The sequence below is a fragment of the Aquarana catesbeiana genome, linkage group LG03 (genome assembly GCF_042186555.1).
Source record: "Aquarana catesbeiana isolate 2022-GZ linkage group LG03, ASM4218655v1, whole genome shotgun sequence".
NCBI lineage: Eukaryota > Metazoa > Chordata > Amphibia > Anura > Ranidae > Aquarana > Aquarana catesbeiana.
Window position 1 is genome coordinate 585,704,010 of NC_133326.1, and position 22,000 is coordinate 585,726,009.

Below are 22,000 nucleotides of genomic sequence, written 5' to 3' on the forward strand. Positions count from 1 at the left end.
CTCTGTAGCCCAGTGAAGAGTTATCTTACTTTACACTCTGTCATTTGAGTTTTGCAAGCTTGCTTTAAGGATTCCTTTAAACTGGTTAAAAGCCATGGACAGCCCATCAAATGGATATATCAGATCCATTTCACATGCCAAATTACTTTTCTTTACTGGTGTAAACTGTATGAGCCAGTGCCTAAGGAAGCTGCACTAGGCATTTACCACAAAGCAGAAAAAACACTCGTCTATACTGTGCATAAGATAGAAAATCTTCGTCCCTGAGAATTGTAGAGAGATTAGAGACTGTGAAAAATGATACTGAATGCCCCTTGGCCTTCTGTGAGTACAAATCTTACTGTAATTACTATGTCTGCCTCGAGCAGAGGCATTTTTAATGAATGTTAACATATATTCTGCAACCTAGTTGCATATCTACTATAATTAGGGAGCTTGGCCCCAAATGCTAGTTAATAGGGACATGCAGAGGTGTGCATACTGTAAAGGAGGAGATACCTAGAAGACTCTGGTATGAAAATATGGATCTTCTACACAATTCACATCATCAATGCAATGCATGATCTTGTTTCTTGCAACCCTCCAGATGTGAGTATTCGTATATATAATATCTTTATTTATTAGTCAGTCTACACCTATATTGGATATCTCTAGGGGCTTCTTCAGCATCTCTGCCTTTCCATCCTTTGGAGCACCTCTTCACTGCCCATTAGGCCTCATGCACCCTGGACGTTTTTTGACGTTTTTTACAGCAGCTGTTTTTGGCTGTAGACGTTTTTTTTCTACAGTCATTAAACTCTCCATCATGTTATCCTATGTGTCCATGTATACATAGGCTGTTATCAGCAGTTTTGGGCAGTGGCGTTTTTGAGCAGTAAAAAAACCCCCAAAACGAGTGGGTTCTGAGTAGGGTTGTCCCGATACCACTTTTTTAGGACCGAGTACAAGTACCGATACTTTTTTTCAAGTACTCGCCGATACCGATTACCGATACTTTTTTTTAAATGTCACGTGACAGTGTGTTTTTTTTTTTTTTTTTTTAACAGTGCTTTCTTTTTTTGTGGGGTGGGGGGTGGGGAGGGGGTGAACGGTGTATGTGTGTGTGTTTTGTTTTTTTTTTTTATTATTATTTATTTATTTACAATTTTTATTTTTTTAAATAATATTTTTTTTTATACTTTATTGCAATATGTGTTTTTTTTTTTTTTTTTTTATCAGCCCTGTTGGGGGGCTTTGGTGAGATATCAGGGGTCTTAACAGACCTCTGATATCTCCCCCTTGAGAAAGAGACAGAGGATAGAGATTCCCCAGTCCCTTTCTCTGCAGCCTCAGCTGCACTGAGAATGAATGGAGAGAAGACAGCGGCTCCTCTCCATTCATAAACTGAGACATCGTAATCACAGAAGATTACAATGTTTCAGTTATGTGAATGGACAGAGTCAGCTGACTCTGTCTATTCACAAAGCAAGGAGGAGGAGGACAGCGGAACGGAGGGGGAGAACGGAGGGGGACAGAAAAGGAGAGGGGATCGGAGGTGACAGTCACAGCGGAGAGGCACAGAGAAGGAGAGGGGATCGGAGGTGACAGTCACAGCGGAGAGGCACAGAGGAGGAGAGGGGATCGGAGGGGACAGTCACAGCGGAGAGGCACAGAGAAGGAGAGGGGATCGGAGGTGACAGTCACAGCGGAGAGGCACAGAGGAGGAGAGGGGATCGGAGGGGACAGTCACAGCGGAGAGGCACAGAGAAGGAGAGGGGATCGGAGGTGACAGTCACAGCGGAGAGGCACAGAGAAGGAGAGGGGATCGGAGGTGACAGTCACAGCGGAGAGGCACAGAGGAGGAGAGGGGATCAGAGGGGACAGTCACAGCGGAGAGGCACAGAGGAGGAGAGGGGATCGGAGGTGACAGTCACAGCGGAGAGGCACAGAGGAGGAGAGGGGATCGGAGGGGACAGTCACAGCGGAGAGGCACAGAGGAGGAGAGGGGATCGGAGGGGACAGTCACAGCGGAGAGGCACAGAGGAGGAGAGGGGATCGGAGGGGACAGTCACAGCGGAGAGGCACAGAGGAGGAGAGGGGATCGGAGGAGAGGGGATCGGAGGGGACAGTCACAGCGGAGAGGCACAGAAAAGGAGAGAGGAACGGAGGGGGATAGCGGAGAGGGACAGAGGAAAGGAGGGGACATGGAGGAGGATGCAGTGACAGTCAGCTGTGAGCGATCACCGCTGTGTCACTAAAGCAGCTGAAAGCCGGCGGGGGGGAGAATCTTGTAACTCCCCCACCGCCGATCACAGCTGTCCTCCAGGTATCGGGTGAAGCATCGGGAGCATTTGCCCGAGTACAAGTACTCGGGCAAATGCTCGGTATCGGTGCCGATACCGATACTAGTATCGGTATCGGGACAACCCTAGTTCTGAGAGACGTTTTTCAGCTGTAAAAACACTCTAACACTGATAAACATTGATAAATGCTCAAAAACATCGCTCACCAGTGTTTTTTAATGTTTTTGATCCATTGAAATAAAAAATATATATATTTTTCTTTAAAAAAACGCTAAAACGCTAACGCGGAAAAACGCTAAAAAAAGGCTATTGCAAAAACGTTGCAAAACTCACTGCAAAGCTACTGGCATTTTTATAACGTTATTTTAGCGTCCAGTGTGCATGAAGCCTTGCTAGTTCAGCTTTCAAATAAATCATCTGCAAAGTGAGAAAGAAATTCTAGATAATGATTTTGCTGGAGTTCTGGTTCAAACTGATCTGATACAGATCTCTGGTCAGTATATGAAGTACCCAGGAATGACTTCAGTGAAGTATAAAGTACAGGTGAGGAGACTTTAGGCAATTATCTCTAGTAAATGTATTCAAATAACCCTCTCCAAAAAAACGCCAAGGGCACATGCCATTTTTTTCATGAGTTCCGAGTTCAGTACATGCAGCAAGCTTTTACCAAACATTTGCAAAGCTTTTAAAAAGCACTGAACAGCTTTCTTGAAGTAGCATTTAAAACCAGTTTGGAGATAATAAAACACAGATCTTAAATGAGAGTGCTGGTTTGCCCTTCATACAAGCTGATAGTATAGAGACGTCAACCTAGCAGAAGGTCTGAAGTGTGGGTAGCAATAAAGCGCACCACTGCAAAAGTGGGTGTGGCTTATCTGATTAAGGGCGTGGTTAATTAATTTAGGAAGCATGGCATTTCCAAATGTACATACACTTATGACAGTACAAGCACAGTGATTTTTGTCGTTTTCATTAAAAAAATATATTTTACTAGCAAAAATAGAGAGTCAGGTGTTATTTGGGGCAAAATAAAAAACACAATGGTACAATGTTTAATTAATTAAAACATTTTTTTAAATAAATACAGTAAAGTTTGCTTAGTAAACAGCTTTGTGTTCGCAGGAAAAGCAGGATGGTGTGACAGCTAATGATATCACAGGTACAGAGCATCTCAATAAACGTTAGCTAACATGTGGGGCTGATTGATGGACTTCACTTCCTTCATGCTGCAGATCTGTTGCTGATGCTGGCATTAGGGAACAGAGCAAACTACATCCTTCTATTAGACACACAATATTTTTTGCCATTGTGGATCAGGCTCTAGACTGTACTTTTATAATATCTAGGTGCAGTCTCAGGGGTATCCTGGGATACTCTAGGGCAAGGGTGTCAATCTCAATTTCATCTTGGGCAGCACCACCACTATGGTTGCCCTCAAAGGGACGTTTGTATCTGTAATGCCCCGTACACACGGTCGGACATTGATCAGACATTCCGACAACAAAATCCATGGATTTTTTCCGAAGGATGTTGGCTCAAACTTGTCTTACATGCACACGGTCACACAAAGTTGTCGGAAAATCCGATCATTCTGAACGCGGTGACATAAAACACGTACGTCGGGACTATAAACGGGGCAGTAGCCAATAGCTTTCATCTCTTTATTTATTCTGAGCATGCGTGGCACTTTGTGCGTCGGATTTGTGTACACACCATCGGAATTTCCGACAACGGATTTTGTTGTCGGAAAATTTTATAGCCTGCTCTCAAACTTTGTGTGTCGGAAAATCCGATGGAAAATGTGTGATGGAGCCTACACACGGTCGGAATTTCCTACAACAAGGTCCTATCCATCGGAAAATCCGACCGTGTGTACGGGGCATAAGACTATATACTTATCCAGCACTTTTTTTTTCTCAGAGAATAGGTGGAGGAACTTAAAGTGATTTTATAGTCAAGTTTTATTTATTCATTTTTTTAATAACAAATATGTTATACTTTCCTTCTCTGTGCAGTGTTTTTGCACAGAGCAGCCCATATCCTCCTCTTCTCTGTGTCCCCCGCCAGTACTCCAGGCACCACCCTCCTGCCAAGTGCTCCCACAGCAAGCAGCTTGCTGTGGGGGCACCCGAGCAAGCTCGCTTTCGAGACGCTGCTCTGCGTGTCTATTCAGACACGGAGCTGCCACTCGGCCCTGCCCCTTCTCTCTTCTCATTGGCTCACTGGCTATGATTGACAGGAGTGTGTTATGTGCAAAGCTCAGGGATGCACTATGTGGAGAGTTCAGAGGTGCGCTGTGTACAGAGTGCAGGGATGAAGAGTGTGCTACATACGGAGTGCAGGGTTCAGGGGTGCGCTTTCAGGGGTGCCTTATGCACAAAGTGCAGAATTCAGGGGTGCGTTGTGTAAAGAGTGCAGAGTTCAGGGGTGTGCTATGTACAAAGTGCAGTTTCAGGGGTACCCTACGCACAGAGTGCAGAGTTCAGGAGAGCACTATGTACAGAGTGCAGAGTTCAGGGGTACACTGTGTACAGACTACAGGGATGAAGAGTATGCTAGTTACAGAGTGCAGAGTTCAGGACTGTGCTACGTACAGGGTGCAGAATTCAGGGGTGCATTACATACAGAGTTCAGGGGTGCGTTGCGTACAGAGTGCAGGGCTGAGGCATGCACTACATTCAGAGTGCAGGTTTTAGGGGTGTGCAATGCAGAGTGCCGGGTTCAGCTCTAATACCTCCTAGCAGTGTAGGCAGCACCGCCTCTCTCTCTCTTGCAGGGAGATCATTGATCAAAATCTGTGCACCCAGGCATAGATTCGGATCACAGTGCTGCTTACCATGTGATGCCCCCTCCCACACTGCACCTGCATCTGCATTTTCCTTGTCCGCACCATAAGTGCAGGGCAGGCAGGGATTTGTGAGACCCGCTAAGAGGAAAGCCAAGTGACAGTGGTGAGTGGGGAGCAGAGGATGAGAGCCAGAGTTGGCGGAATGGAGTTCCATCACATTCCAGTGGCTGAAAAAAATCCTTGGGTACAAGGGCCACAGGAAATGGCCCGCGGGCCTTGTGTTTCACACGTGCTCTAGAGTGTTGTGGAGCATACGTGATGTACTGTCTAAGCACACACCAAATCCTCTATTGGCTCTAAAGAATTCTCTTCTCATTATTCATTGTATCTATAATTCCCAGGTAATGAATACCTCCAACTTGTACTCCAAAACAGTTTACAAACTCTGACTTGGGGGGCATTCACACTGCTGTGTACTAAAAATTTATGAATTTTCTTATCCATTATTCATGCATTTTGGTGAGTTTAGCTGAGTTTTAGGGTGCAAAATTCACAAAATAGCAGGTAAAATGCATGGACTTATCAGCAGGTCATTGCAAGATGTTTTTGTATGTCTTCAACTGGTGTATGAATTGCTTTTACTTGCTTTTGACTGACATCTCTGATGCATTTAAATCAGTGGTGGCTGGTGCTCCATGAGGGGGGGAGGCAAACAAATCAACCACCACCACCCCCATGTTTGGTCGGTCGGTCGGTGGGTCAGTCAGTCAACCCCCCCACCCCGCCCGTCACTTTGTCGATCGGCAAACCACCCCCCATCGCTCTCCCGTCGGCCCACCAGCCCTGTACTTGCTCCATCTAGGTCGTGGGCAGCGTCAGCATCTTCCCAATCGGCCGAATACTTCCTGATTTGCCGGGAAGAGAAGCAGGAAGACAATAGCGAATATAGCGCCCACCCTTTTTTGTAGCCACTTAGAGCCTCAGGCTCCAATCATATGCTTAAAAAAAATCCCATTAAAATCCATGCGTCTGGCACCCTGCATGTAGATTAGGGGCCGGGCGCATGGATTAGGGGGGCGGCGCCGCTGCACCCCTAGTGGAGCGGCCATCACTGATTTGAATAGATCTGGAGCTCTTTTGGGTTCTGCTTCTGAGTTGTTACTGAGCTGCTTCTCTATTCACATCAACTTGTATGAGAAAGAACTGAATTCAGAAAAAAATGCCTATGTACACAAGGAAATGCTCCTAAAAATATATGTTTTTTTTTACACACATTAATGTGAATGGCCCCCTAGCTTTGCTGCTTGCAGCACATTTTTTTTACAGGATGTTATGCAACCACAAGTCAACATAACTACTTTAACTGTGTATTAATGGTTGAGATATTTTTTCTAACTGTTTTCCTTCTTTGAATAGTTATTGCCACACATACTGTAATAAACATGTTGTTCACTTATGAACAACCGTACATTGCAAGAGCTTTATAAAAATGTGCTTGTGGATCATTTCATTATTTTTATGCGGAAGCTCATGAATTTGCTTGGCCAAGCTTGCTACTCATTTGACACATGCAAGCCACGTGTCTCACAAATCCTGATTATTTTGCTTGGTTACTACACAAGAAGTTTTTTAAATGTTTAATGATCCTTTAATCCTCATGCTACCATATATATGCATTTTGTATTATACGATCATTCTTTGTGAAAGGCATTAACTGATCACAATTTTGCAATATAACCAATTACACTTAGTTTTATTGGAGGCCTCTTGAAGCTTTTTAAGCCTGTTCAGGGTCCATATAAAAACTGGGCAAAGCAACAGATACTGGATAATGGGTATTTTTATTTATGAATACCCTGAAGATGAACAACAGTCAAATATGAGAGATAACTTCCATTTAATTCATATGTATTTTCTCAAAAAAATACTATTGAAAATAGTATTTTTAAATTGTAACAGCGCATCTACCTTTCATTACCTACACACCAGATGAAGCATCAAAGAAAGGGCACAGATAAAGTAACATGATGTCTTCCCCAACTGCAGCTTGGATGCCGCCATATTACATTTATCGGAGTGCTATATGGAGCAAGTGCTTATAAAACATATAGAGATATATAGACTCGTAAAACTGCATGAACAGAAAAATCTCATGCAAAAGGGAAAAGCAACCATATTGCATGGGCAATTGAACCCAGAAGTAGAAGTGTAGAAAAATAAATTATTTTATCGCTGTTTAATGTTCATGACAGCTGAGAAACATAGGCTCAGTCATGACCATATGCAAACAGTATCTTTGTCCAAAGATGACACAGAGGCTAATTAAGTTGGGAAAAGGCAAGTCCACAGCTCTGCTCAAATGTAGCAACAACAACTTAACCAGGTCCAGTCACAGGTATACTGTGAGTACATGTGAACAATAACCTGGTATAGTTTAAGATGCTTCTCCTTACCATCAGTGCTAGACAGGCATTCAAAAAAGAAATATAAAATGCAGAGCTTTTGGAACCTCCATATACACACCTGTGGTTTCTGCATGGAGAAGTCTGCTTCCTCATATTTATCAACACCAGAAGAAACATCTTTCAAAATATTTTTTTGAATAGACTATACAGCACCACACAGAGGAGCTCTTAGATGTGCTCTTTGTTTACCATAGATTTATTATCATTTTTATTTTTAGTTTGTATATCACTTGTACATGTGATTTTCTCATGCGTTTATGTTACACACATATGAGTCTTCTTGTCAGTATCTATGCACATATTACTCTCAGTTTTCTTTTGCATACCACTATTTTCACCATTTTTGACTCACTAGTTGAACATCCACTCCCATAGGTGATCCCGGGGGGCTGAAGTTCCAAAAGCGCTACATTTTATATTTCTTTTTTTTTTTTCTTAAACAACTTATCACGTTGTTGATGCTAGCTGCTGATTTGTACTCTATTTTACTTTGACTCACTTGTAGCGCAACATTTCACATATTTTTTCTAGACAGGCATTAGACTGACCCAAAATTCCACTTGAGGAAATAGCCCATTAGGGCAGTGTTAACCGCTGGCGTGGTCAAGCTGCCAATAAAGCTGTGATAAACATCTCAGAGTGGGTGGGCTGACAAATCTTCTGAATGCTAAAGTTCCTCAGGTCAGTAGGGCGTGCCTCAACGTAGCCTTATTCTAGAATTCAAGGTCTGCTCCATCACCCCACATCTTTGTAGCCAATCCCGATGGAGACACTTAAACCCTCTGTGTAATGTCAAGGCTCTTTCCATTGGGGGGGGAGGGGGTCAAGAGGCCTTCATTTTGCTAAAAGCCTTTATTTTCTTCTTACTGGAGTGTCTACATAGGAAACAAACAGTATATCATGACTACAGTGTCCTACGTCTTGGTTGCTTAGGTCGGCAGTGACCAGCCGATATTTAAACCATGTGTGGGGAGGCTGATATTGCCCAAGTTGATCAATCAATCAACTTGGGTACAACCAGCCTATCAGATTTTTCATGCGATTATTGCCAGCAGCTACAGCCGCTAGCAATAGGCACTGTGTGCTCCCCTGGCAGGATCACAATAGCTGTACAGGAGGGATCCCGCCATCAAAACTGATTGTGTGGATGGAGGAATTGAGCAAGTTTCTTTCCTGCAGCCTGTTAGCATCCTGCAACCTGTGGAAAATCGCAATGTCTATGGCCGGCTGTAGGTGTCTGGGGTAAAATTAGGATAATAAAATTCTAACTGCATTATGAGCTATTCATGTGGCTCTCCTGTAACTAAGCAAAGAAACTGTATAACCAGATGCATGCCTGAATACACAAAGAAAAATGTCATTGTGTTAATGTTGACAAACAACCACTAATGTGTATTTAATTTATAATCCCGAGAACCAACATATTACCTTTTTTTTGCAAGCGCTATTCATGTTGTTTTTTCTAAACTGTTTTGTTGTAGCCAATCTATATAAACACGATACGTAACCCTTTGTAGTTATAACATGTCCTGGTTTCCTGCTTTGCAGCTAAAGCACTATAAAATGACTCCATTAATGACTATAGGAATGGAGAATGTTGAGCTTCCGAACATGTGAGAAAACCACAGGAATCCCCATGTGACCTGCGCTCAGATTTTTATTGGAAGCAGCTGTGACTGATAGTGACCCGGCCCCCCTCTTTTCATCCTCTTTACTGCAGTCAGGCAGAAAATTATGGAAAAGGTCTTTTTTTTGGGACTGTGATGACCACCTCTTTCCACCAGGGAGCAATACCAACATAAAGCAAAAAAAATAAAAAATAAAAAACAAGATTTTTGCATCAGATTTTGTAATGAGTAGCATCTTCTTAAAGCAGAGCTATATCTTTTATTTTTATTATTCTTTTTATTGAAATTTTCATACTAATGTTACAAACATTAAAACAGATTTCACAGTCAGCACTATAATACACTAGCACCAGTGAACAATGCAGCTCCAGACCATACCAGTTAATGACCATTTTCTTGTATAGAGGTAAATAAGGAATAAGGTAAATAAGTATAAACTTTTAACCAATGAGCAGTTAATCTGAAGTCATCCAACCGCCCTACACCTTTTCAAATTTAGTTGGTACCCCTCTACTAAGATCCGTAGCTTTGTACAGCGGTAAGGAATTATTTATTAACGCCTTCCAAGCCACAATGGTAGGGGCCAACGGTTTCTTCCAAGACAGAATGATTATTCTACGTGCACAATACAAGAGCAAGGAAAGTAGCGTATGGATCACCTTTTTGGGTGCCAACGGGTCCACCAGTCCCAACAAACAGACTTCTATGGAAGGTCTGATGGTAATCATAGTATAGCTATACCTTTTTACTAAACTTTGAGCAACAGCCCCCCCCCCCCATCCCCCACAAAGCTAAACCACACTAACCACCCTCTCTCTAGCTGTGTACTTAGCACCAGAACTGCAACTCGCTCCTGTGTTTACATTATTGGTAGTGATAATTTCTCCAGAGTCTACCTAAAGTCTTGAATGGGCCATATATGGAGACTCTGTATATAGCCTCATTCAAAAGTATAGGGATGAAGTGCACTGATCTGGCCAACAATGGAGAAAAAGTTTTCGGCAAAGATGTCAAAAGTAGGCCATGGCCCATGGCAATTGAATTAGGGTAAGTAAACAGCTTGGGGAGGGGTAACCATAAGTTTAGTAAACAATACACTAAGTCCTTTAAAGCAAAGCTGAAGTCCCCCTCCAACACTATTGCCATCAGGTAATTTTTGGTGGAAAATACAGCTTTTTTGCTGAAAAATATAATTTACCTCTCTACTTTAATCTTTTTTTGTATACCACTTGTGATGCATGCGCAATGTATACTACTACTAGAGAGTGCAGTCTAGTGCCAGAACCATGTAACTACAACCTGCATGCATAGCATTTACATTATCAGTGCCAATCAATGCAAAAAAAAGATCTGGTCTAGAGAAAGGTGGCAGCAATGCAATGGTGCCTGGGGTGGGGTGAAAGCCTGTCTCCCGTCTGACACCCCTTGATTGAAAATCAGCTGAAAAAATTGACTGCAGCCAGTCTGTTTGGATATTTTGGTAGTAGGCGGGTCCAGCTGTCAAAATACAATAGGCACAGCAGGAAATTTGTCTATCCACACTTTAGAGCGTGGATGGAAGAATCTGTTAGTGTAAGAATCTATCAGTGTATGGCCAGTTTAAAGAACAAAGAATCTTATCTAGGCTGTGTAAACTACTAGACCCATTAATTCACCAGGTATTGGAGAAGAACAAAGACAAACATGTTCAAAACCCAGCATGCATTTGGGGGCTTCCATTTTATTGAACATCAATCAAATAGACCAGGGATATGCAATTAGCGGACCTCCAGCTGTTGCAGAACTACAAGTACCATGAGGCATAGCAAGACTCTGACAGCCACAGACATGACACCCAGAGGCAGAGGCATGATGGGACTTGTAGTTTTGCAACAGCTGGAGGTCCGCTAATTGCATATCCCTGAAATAGACCATAAGGGCAAGATATTTTAACTCTTAACCTCAAGCACCAGTAATTCTGACCTTAGAACAGTCTAATCTGATAAACAGGCAGAATAATTCCATTAGATTTTTTTTTTGATCATCTCACACTTTACATCAGTAATTGAAGGGAAAACATAATAGTGGTATGGCTAACTGAGGGTGCTATTAGCTAGGTAAGGAGATAAGGGTGAGCAGTTCAGAATGGGCCAAAATAAATATTGTATTACAGAGATATATAAGGGGGAGTTTGGGACTTTAGATGAGGCCAGTGACAAAAACTTAGTAAAAAATATCTTAACATATTTATTGACATGAATATCATAGCTCATTGCAGTTGGTATATACATGTGGAATAATAATTTCATATATATACATGCCATAAATATATTGTAATTCATATATACATAAATAACTTAGCAGCACATTGCAGTTACCAAGATGTAAGATAATTGCACTCCATATCATGGGAATAGTAAATATGACAAGAAATTCATGGTATGGTCTAAGTGAAAGATGGGTCATATATTAAAAACACGAATGCATCCTACAGTGCTGGATGCATTTCATGGATTTCCACTTCCTCAGGAGCGGATGCATAAACATGTCTGCAAAAGACATAAATACCAATATGATCTAGTATTTGACTCAAAACATCAGAAGGAGGATAAATAGGGGAGGGAAATGGTTTCAAGTCCTAGATACTTACATAGGTCTAGGGGTCAAAAACATGCGGTACTGTGTGATGAGGCTTGCTGGGATTGTCTGTCCATTTATGATAGATATTCATATTTCTGGGGACATTGTATATGCACCTGATTCGCACACAGATCTATACAACCTCAACTTCTGGGACAGACAATGCCACCTTATATTTCCAGAAACAGGGATGGAGGCACAAGAATACATGTGTTTCATTTAAAGTCCCAATTACCCTTGTACCTCAAGAATTACAGAGATATGGCATGCTAAGACACAAACAAGGATAATAGGTCAAAGTTTTTTTCATCTGGTTATTTCAAGCAGGGCAAAGGACAACCAGGCATTTCAGGTGCCACACAATCCCCCTTTATCAGAGATGGGGGAAAAGTTCAAAAGAAGTATTTTAAAGGGTAAGTTTACCTTTTAAAAAAAAATAAAAATAAATGCACATCTTTTTGCAGGTAAAAACTGTGCATTTATTATATTTTTTTTATTGGGAGCCTGGAAAGCATTGCAGCCCACAATCAGCAGATCGTGGGTGCAGTGCAGGGCTCTTGCAGACTCTGTGTGTAAGCTAAATACACATGTTCGCTAGCACACCATGGATCTTGAATTGCAGTTCAAAACTTTTATTGCAAAAAGATCACATCACAACAGAATAAGTGCAACATTTCGGAGCCATGCAGGACCCCATTCATCAGGCATGCTTTTCCTTTATATTAAAAAATTTAAAATGAAAAAACTCCCTTCATATTAAAAAACTTTGTGCAAACTGTTGGTGCTATATAAATCCTGTATAATAATAATAATAATATTCATAAAAGAGGCACTGCGGAGGTCAAGTTAACATTCAAAATTGGTGCTCAAAGTAAATTCACAGGAGTTATTTATAATATTGTGTTAAAGCGGAGTTCCACCCAAAAGTGGAACTTCCACTCATCGGATTCCTCCCCCCCTCCGGTGTCACAGTTGGCACCTTTCAGGGGGGAGGGGGGTGCAGATACCTGTCTAAGACAGGTATCTGCACCCACTTCCGGGAATAGACTTCCATGGGAGTAACGCCCCCTCCCGCACTCCCCTGCTGTCTCCTGGGAAAGACACAGGTCCCAGGAGATAGCGGGGACCATTGAGAAAGCGCAGCGCGACTCGCGCATGCGCTGTAGGGAATCGGGAAGTGAAGCCGCAACGCTTCACTTCCTGATTCCCTCACTGAGAATGGCCGCGGCAGCACCTGAGGATCGAGGGACGGTTCGGTCTCGGGTGCCGACATCGCTGGACCCTGGGACAGGCGAGTGACCTTATTTTAAAAGTCAGCAGCTGCAGTATTTGCAGCTGCTGACATCTAAAAAAAATTTTTTCGCGGGACTCCCGCTTTAACCCCCCTGGCGGTATTCCCGAGTCTGGCTCGGGGTGGATTTTACATACCAAAAGCGGTATCCCCGAGCCAGACTCGGGCTTGCATCGCAGGATCCAGGAAGAGTTTACTTACCTTGTCCCCTGGATCCTGCGATGTCTCCCCGCTGTGATCGGCGAGCCGCTGTGTCTCGCTCGATTCACAGTGCCGAGCTCCGTTCCCTGCGAGCGTTGCGACGCACGGGGACGGAGTTCGGCGGTAAATTCAAAAGTGAAACACATAGTATAGATACAGCATACTGTAATCTTACAGATTACAGTACTGTATCAAATAACTACACATCCCCTTTGTCCCTAGTGGTCTGTCCAGTGTCCTGCATGCAGTTTTATATATATAAAACTGTTCCTTCTGCCTGGAAACTGGAGATTGTCCATAGCAACCAAAACTGTCCCTTTACATCAAAAGTGGTTTTAGACCAGCTAGAAAAAAGCGATAATAAATTATAATCACTTGCAGAATTGAGCGATAGTGATTTGTGGGGAGATCCGTCATCAAACACTAAAAGTAATAAAAGCTATAATTCTGCAACTGAGCAAATTTCAGTGTTTTTGATTTGATTACATTATTATATAATTTTTATTATTATTATATTATTATGTGTTTTAATTATTTATAGTTATTTATTATATTATAATTTTTTATTTCGTTTTTCAAACTTTATCATACCCGGGATGTCTACTAGACTCTTGTTTGGACAGATTTAAGTGAACTATTCCTAAGAATTACAGGCCTACAATATAAAATGCCAAATTTCTGTGCAAAATAATTGTACCGCTTTCAGCACCTAAAATCTGAAATAATCATACCGCCAAGGAGGCTAAAGAACTGTTAGGTTGATTTACTAAAACTGGAGCACCCAGAACCTGGTGCAGCTGTGCATGGTAGCCAATCAGCTTCTAACTTCAGGCTGTTCAATTAGGCATTATAGCTACTTAGCTACTATTATAGTTCTACAATGTTCACTCCATCTTTATTATTCAAGTTACTGCACATAACCAGTATTTAGATATTTCACTGTCTATTGGCAACCGAAGAATGGCATTTAAAATCACACTGGTTGTCTCTGGTAACAGTATGGGTGTTTTGCAATTGTTTTAATTTATGAACGTTTTAACATACAAATGATAGATTTTACAGTATATACAGTATCTCACAAAAGTGAGTACACCCCTCATATTTTTTTAAATATTTTATTATATCTTTTCATTTGACAACACTGAAGAACACTTTGCTAGAATGTAAAGTAGTGAGTGTACAGCTTGTATAACAGTGTAAATTTGCTGTCCCCTCAAAATAACTCAACACATAGCCATTAAAGGGGTGGAAAAGGTTCGTTGTTTTCTTTTTCTTTTTTTTTAAATAACAAACATGTTATACTTACCTCCTCTGTTCAAGGGTTTTGCACAGAGTGGCCCCGATCCTCCTCTTCTGGGGTCCCTCAGGAGCGCTCTTGGCTCCTCCCTGCATCAAGTGCCCCCTCGGAGAACCACATCATTGACACAGACAGCAGGACTTGGCCCCGCCTCCGGCTCCCGTGTCACTGGATTTGATTGACAACCGCGGGAGCCAATGGCTATGCTGCTATCAATCTATCCAATGAGAACCCAAGACAGCTGCTGAAGTTGCTGTGCTCCTCCCTGTCGATGGAACGATTGGGTTCAGGTAAGTAAAAAGGGGGGGCTCTGGTGGGTCTGCACTACAGAAGGTTTTCTGTGCATTCTATGCATTAAGGTGAAAAACCTTGAGGGTTTACAATCCCTTTAATGTCTAGCAACAAAAGTGAGTACACCCCTAAGTAATAATGTCCAAATTGGGCCCAATCAGCCATTTTCCTTCCCCGGTGTCATGTGACTCATTAGTGTTAAAAGGTCTCAGGTGTGAATGAGGAGCAGGTGTGTTAAATTTGTTGTTATCGCTCTCACTCTCTCATACTTTTCACTGGAAGTTAAACATGGCACCTCATGGCAAAGAACTCTCTGAGGATCTGAAAAAAAATATTGTTGCCCTACATAAAGATGACCTAGGCTATAAGAAGATTACCAAGACCCTGAAACTGAGCTGCAGCACGGTGGCCAAGACCATACAGCAGTTTAACAGGACAGGTTCCACTCAGAACAGGCCTCGCCATGGTCGACCAAAGAAGTTGAGTGCATGTGCTCAGCGTCATATCCAGAGGTTGTCTTTGGGAAATAGATATATGAGTAGTGAAGATATCCCAATGAGAAATTGGGGTATATATAAGTGCAAATACAAAAATATTATTAAACCACAATATTGTTGAAGTGTAGATCAACAGTGATAGTGTATATAAAGTGCATATAGTCCATGACATCAAAATGGTGACTATAAATGAATGTGAACTGGTTGTCTGTAGATAATCCACCACCGTAAGGAAAGAGGCTTACAAGACAGGTTGAACCCAACAAGGCTTATGCCTGACGAGTCAACCAAGCTTTTGGTGTAACACACCCAAGGAGGTACAGCAACCACGACTTCCAATCTAGACCGAATCGGATGTGAATCCATGACGATTGTGACATCAGTGAGTATCCACCATATGAATAGCAACCGGAATTCATGAGCAGTTCCTCTCAGTGTGACATATGGCAAAAGGAGAAAAAATTGGGCCACATAGTGTGATTCCGTTTAGATGTAAAACATTTATTGAAAATGCTAAAATGGTCACTCACAGTTGAGAAGACATTAAAAGCATTTGGATAAAATCAAAGCAACGCAGTGGCATCAGCAGAGCCCGTCCCGACGTTTCATCCTAATAAGGCATCCTCTGGGGAACTGCTCACAAATTCCGGTTGCAATTCATATGGTGGATACTCACTGATGTCACAATCGTCACGGATCCACATGCGATTCGGTCTACATTGGAAGTCATGGTTGCTGTACCTCCTTGGGTGTGTTACACCAAAAGCTTGGTTGACTCATCAGGCATACGCCTTGATGGGTTTAACCTGTCTGGTAAGCCTTTTTCCTTACGGTGGTGGATTATCTACAGACAACCAGTTCACATTCATTTATAATCACCATTTTGATGTCATATATGGACTATATGAATTTTATATACACTATCACTGTTGATCTACACTTCAACAATATTGTGGTTTAATAATATTATTGTATTTGCACTTATATATACCCCAATTTCTCACTGGGATATCTTCACTGTTTTTTTCATTGCATTAGCGCTGCACTATACTATTTTATTTGGTTTACTTTTTCACAGACTATCTGATGTGCTGGTAGCTACTATTTTTTGTTTAAGACAACGCGGTTTCTTTCACATTTTTTTATACACACAATAGACATATGAGTGACAGCAAATTTACACTGTTATACAAGCTGTACACTCACTACTTTACATTGTAGCAAAGTGTCATTTCATTAGTGTTGTCACATGAAAAGATATATTAAAATATTTACAAAAATGTGAGGGGTGTACTCACTTTTGTGAGATACTGTATATATGATTTTTTATAGCTAAGGGTTAACCTTCCAAAAAAGCATCTGTGAATCTCCTTGCTGCTAGTCTGTTCCAGTATTTCAGTCCTAAAATACTAAACACTTGGAATTAAATGTAACTTTTTAGCCACATAAATTAAATTATGACCTCATGTTTAGATTCCACTGAAATAGCCACAAACAAAGGAGAAACATTTTAGATCCCGGCAATGTGCCAGTGATTTCGTAACTCTCATCATTACTATATTACTTCATTGAAGATAACAGCAGTGGCTCCCACCAGCTTCTGTTTTTCTTGGGTCTATAGAGACAAGATTTTAGTCTGCCTTATCCCAAAGGAAAGCTTCTAAAAATTATTTACTTCTCTTTACCTCTTAAAGTAATAAATGTCTTACAGGATCACTAAGCATACACCTACTTAATGGCCTAACCAGTGAGATGTCACTGCATCCATGCTCCCTCACTGGCCAACAAGCATTTTGGACAGAAAAAGAGTGACCCTGATTTTAGATGTTCACAATCAAACAACAAAAGCTTGTATTTAATTACTTCCTGGAAATTGTTACATTTGTACAAAGTGTAAGTGCCATAAAAATTTTCTCAGTGGCTCATAAGGCAGCAAAGTGGACCAACACATACCATTTGAAAATCAACACCAATTTACCCCCAGGGATGCTGGGTTTTTTGAGCCTTCAAAAAAGACCCCCCCCCCCAACAGGATAGAGCTTGTCCCCCTGCCTCCATTCTTGTTTAGGTGAGAATGAGAGGTCCTGGGCTCCTGAAGCCTCCTGGGTTATGCATGTATCCCAGAAGGCTGAAGCTTCTACATGGTGCTGGAGGAGCATGGACACAACACTGGAGGAAGGCAGATATGGCACATTTAATTGGGGGGGGGGAGTGTTTAATGTTGCATGCAAATGTCATTTCACAACAGAACTTAAGGTTCTGACATTCTGCTGCTACAAACTGTGCAAAGAAATGTGACGGCATGGGCAGAGCTAGCTTGTGACATCACTGTGCACACCGCAGGCAGGCAGTGTTAACGTTTACATGCTGTTTTTACACTGGATATTTGTAAGTACATTTTATCTTAATAAATACTGCTGGTTTGAGATATTGGGCCATGGTCTGTTGGTTTGATCTTTCTGAGTGCTGCAAGGAGATCCCTGGTGGGGGCAAGTGAGTTTGGGAGTTTTGGGGAGAGCTACCAACCAGGAGTTTGCTTCTAATGCTGTCGAGTTCACGAGGCGTGTGTCTGCTGTGCTAACCTCTTATAATCTGGAGATTATCTATTTGGTAAGCGGACAAGTTTCGAGGTGGTGGTTCACAGTGGTGGAAGACAGCGAAGACCCATGTTTGCATAGTTTTTATTTGATATCTTGTATTCAGATATTTGGGGCAGCAGCAGTATCCTGAAGTAGGGGTTATTGCAGTACACCAAACACAGGGTTATAATTTATTGCATATTTTTTATTCTGCTGCCGCAGTCAGCAATCGAATAAGCATACATCTTTGTGGAGGGCATTCAAGCATTCCAACATGGGTTCCAAATCCTAGTTTGAATACAACGTGTATCTCAATTTGGGAAATACTTTCAGAATCCAATACTGACGTGTAAGAGCTGTCCATAGACATTATGGAAAATGGTTAGATATGTACTGTAAGCACAATTTAACCATCTCGCAATGTCTTTTACCACAGCTTTACAAATAGTTGACGGTTACTGTGCTGGGTAATCTTAAGGGAATAAACAGCAATCGAAACAAGGTTTTCTAAGGTATCCAACCAGACATTTGGCAGCTGTCCACAGACATGAGATCATCATCCTTTCTTACTGAAAACATTTTTCATAATCGTAGTGATTTTCAGGTTCCAAAGATGTGGCAGTTTGCCTATATATTGATTTTTTTAAAGTACAGGTAAGGCACCGTGAGTTGATTTTTCTTTTGGATATGTGAGAAAATATGTACAAAATATACCAAAGAAGTCATATATAATATCATATACCATACAATAATGGGTGAGGGACAGAACTATAGATCATTATCATTGTGGGGCCATTTGTGAAAAACACAGGACAGGCATCTTAATTTTTGTCTAGTAACTAGCCAAATGCCAGGTCCAACTTTTCTGCTAAAGGTTAGAAATGGAAACCATGGGCAATATTAACTTTATCCACTGTTGTAAAATTTCCTTGTAGTTCATTTTGCAATTACGGTATCTTCAGGGCAGATGAGTACAATGCCAATCACACACATAGAGTTTTTAGTCAAGTCAAAATGTTTAGCTTTTACTGTCAGCCCATTTAAGCAGCGTGTAGAATATTATACTAAAATAAACTCCATTAGTACACATTTCCGACACAGTTGAATGTCAGCATACAGCAGCCTTACCTTATCTCCTGGCTGAGGCCTCATAATGGATACCCGGCTGTAACCTTTCCTCAGAAGGACCCATAAAGCATCCAGCTTACCCTATAAATATTAAAAGAAAACAAGCTGTGATGTCATGCTTGTGCAGTTAATAAGACCAGAACAAATACTATTAAATTTATCAGAATTAAATATGATAAACAAAGATTAATCCCATCCAAAAGCAGTTGTAGGGTTTTAGATGAACTTCAGCGGTTTGACTGACCTGCCAGCTTTAATAGTGTTTAAAAGACCTTATAGCTTTGTGGGAGTAAGAAATTGCGAAGCTGACCATTATCTCCAGCTGACCATTATTATCATAACTTAATTAGCTTTGCCTAAGACCAAGCAATGGTGTCATGTCACATATGCCTGCTAGATTCTGCATAAGATGATAAGGAGAAACCAACAAGAACAACATGGCAGAGTCAGCATAATATAGTTCTAGATGTGTTGTACTGTAGATGCGATGGAAGGCAGAAGTCTAAGTTATTGTTTTGTTTTTTTTAAGTCTTGGTTAGTGTTGTGAAAGGTTCAACCCCTTGTCAAGTTTTCATTGCTGTATGAGTAGAACCCATGAAGGGGAATTTACAAAACCGGAGAAGCCAGAGTCTGGACAGTTGTGCATGGCAACCAACCAACTTTCATTTTCAAAACTTAAGTTAACAAGATAAAGCAGATTGGTTACCATTCACAGCTGTTCCAGTTTTGATAAACTCCCCCATAGGGTTCAGTCACATCTTAGCATTTTATAATTTGCCTTATTCATTAAAGAGTTCTTATGTACAGTAATCCATAGTCAGAATCCAACCTGATCTTTAACAGAATTAGTTCTGATTGGTTGCTAAAGGTTACTATATTTAAGATTTCTCACTTAAGAAGAATTTGAATACGGCTGATAAGGCTGCTATTTGTCCCAAATCATAGGGCAGTTTGTCTCCTTTTAAGGAACTGGATTTGACTGTGGCAAGATATTGATTAGGCTATTGCCAGCTGACGGCCATAAAATGCTGAAACCTTGTCAATCAAAAAGTGAAACAATGCCTCAATAAGATATGGGCTATTTATATAATTCTTTGTATGTAGGGTACCAAGAACCATACATTTTCAACCTTTATTACTTTTGGCTTGGGTTTACTATTCATTTCTTTGAACAGCTTCCTATATATGGTAAATGTGTACTGTAAATAAATTTAATTAAAACATGTTTTTTTTTATTGGTTATAGTAGGGAGTGTTGTCGTGTTATTTTTTTCTTTGTCTCTGTCCCATTTAGAAAACTTTCCTCTTCCACTTCCTGTCCTAATAACAAAACAGTAGGAGAGAGGGGAAATCCTATCTTCTCACTAGGACAGGTGTCCCCATTGGAAACTTTCCTCTCTGCTCTTGTTCCATTGATAAACCATTCAGGGGTTCTGAGTGGGAAGACCAACCACAAGTTTTTACTTCCTTTCTGAAAGAGGAACAACCCTTTAAAGAGACTCTAACGTGAAATAAAAAAATGGAAGTATAAAGTGCAGACACCTAGAGCTGCACGTTGAAGCTTTCTGCTAAGCCTTGCCGCCATGCATTCCTATTTGTTCTGTACTATGATGGACTGTTTCACTGGCGAATAGAAATTTGCACAAGATGACAAGGGGCGGGCAAGCTTCAGGACTTTCAGAAAGTCCTTAAGGTTTGCTTGTCATAATGGCTCGGAGCGTTGCTATTAAAACAGAAAATTTACAGGCTGTTGCGTGTATATGCAGGCCTCTTTAGGCACTTTATACCTGTGCCACAATATTTTTGATTAGTATCTCTTTAAATAGGAATAACCGTGTACGCCATGCTGTTTTAAAACAATGCAACAATGCTCGAACATCCAATTGTATTGTTGTTATGATGTTTCTGTTCTGCTTTTTAAGCTGCAAGGAGACAGCCAGATAATCAAACATTGGCAACCCTTTTATTATTGTTTACTGGAGCCTTGAAATAGACCTCAAACATTCCTTTTTTTAAACATTGGAAAAAACATTGCTTTTCATTTTGCAGCAGACTGCCTTATCGTGCTGCAAAATTTTTCTTTAGATTATAAAACTTTGAAATGAAATGTTACAACAATGATAACAATAGGCAACCAGAATGATTACAACAATTGCTGAAGAAAAAAAAGCCAAATTAGAGAAAAAAGTTCCTTTTCCAGCTGTTGTTTCTTCATAATAATGGGTTACGCCTGGATTTGGGTGGTCGGTGAAACTTCTGGCAAAACAGTGGCAGAAGTTCTGACAATTTTTCAAACTGGCAAAGTTATATGCAAAATAAATTGTGCTTAGTTTTTTTTTGTTGTAATATGGCAAAAATGAGTAAAGTAATTGCCCAGAGGAGCTTTTAAAACAGCCAAAATCGGCAGTGATATTTCCTTTAAAATGTTTCAACAATTTCAAGCAGTAATCTGATATAGGTTACCCAAGCAATACTGATGTTTTACTGGAGGGTGATATATGTCACAATGCTACGTTTTTACACTGTTTCCTCATTGGAGAGGTTCACTTTCTATATTTGTTCTGTTTACCACTATCATTGAAAGTGAAAGTAAAAGAAAATCCCACATTTTGGGTTGTCCCCAGAAAAGTAATAGAGGGGAAATCTTCTAATGGGCACACTAGTTTTGGTGATCTGGGGGGCCCCAAGGGATTTTCCTAATTTGCAGGGATTTCCTCTCAGTTCCTTTTTTGGCATAGGACAGGAAGTGAAGATAAATCCCCCATAGATGGCAAAAAAAAGAAACTGACAGGGGTCATAACGCTCCCTTACTCTATCCAAAATGAAAGCAAAACATGCCTATAGTTTTACTTTAAAAAGCAAGCTCTCACTGACCTCTGTTACCATAGAATAATTTATCCTCAACCTTGTGGACAGCCTTCCCAGAAGTGTTGAA

At 41.1% G+C, this 22,000-nt stretch overlaps 1 protein-coding gene across 1 annotated transcript in view; it reads right to left on the minus strand.

Annotated features, from left to right (window-relative positions):
• ANTXR1 (ANTXR cell adhesion molecule 1) overlaps positions 1-22,000 on the minus strand; it is a 284,719-nt gene that overhangs the window by 36,157 nt on the left and 226,562 nt on the right. The window contains exon 17 of the mRNA XM_073622022.1: positions 19,067-19,147. Within this exon, the coding sequence (XP_073478123.1) occupies positions 19,067-19,147 (81 nt within the window). The remainder of the gene's footprint in view (positions 1-19,066; positions 19,148-22,000) is intronic.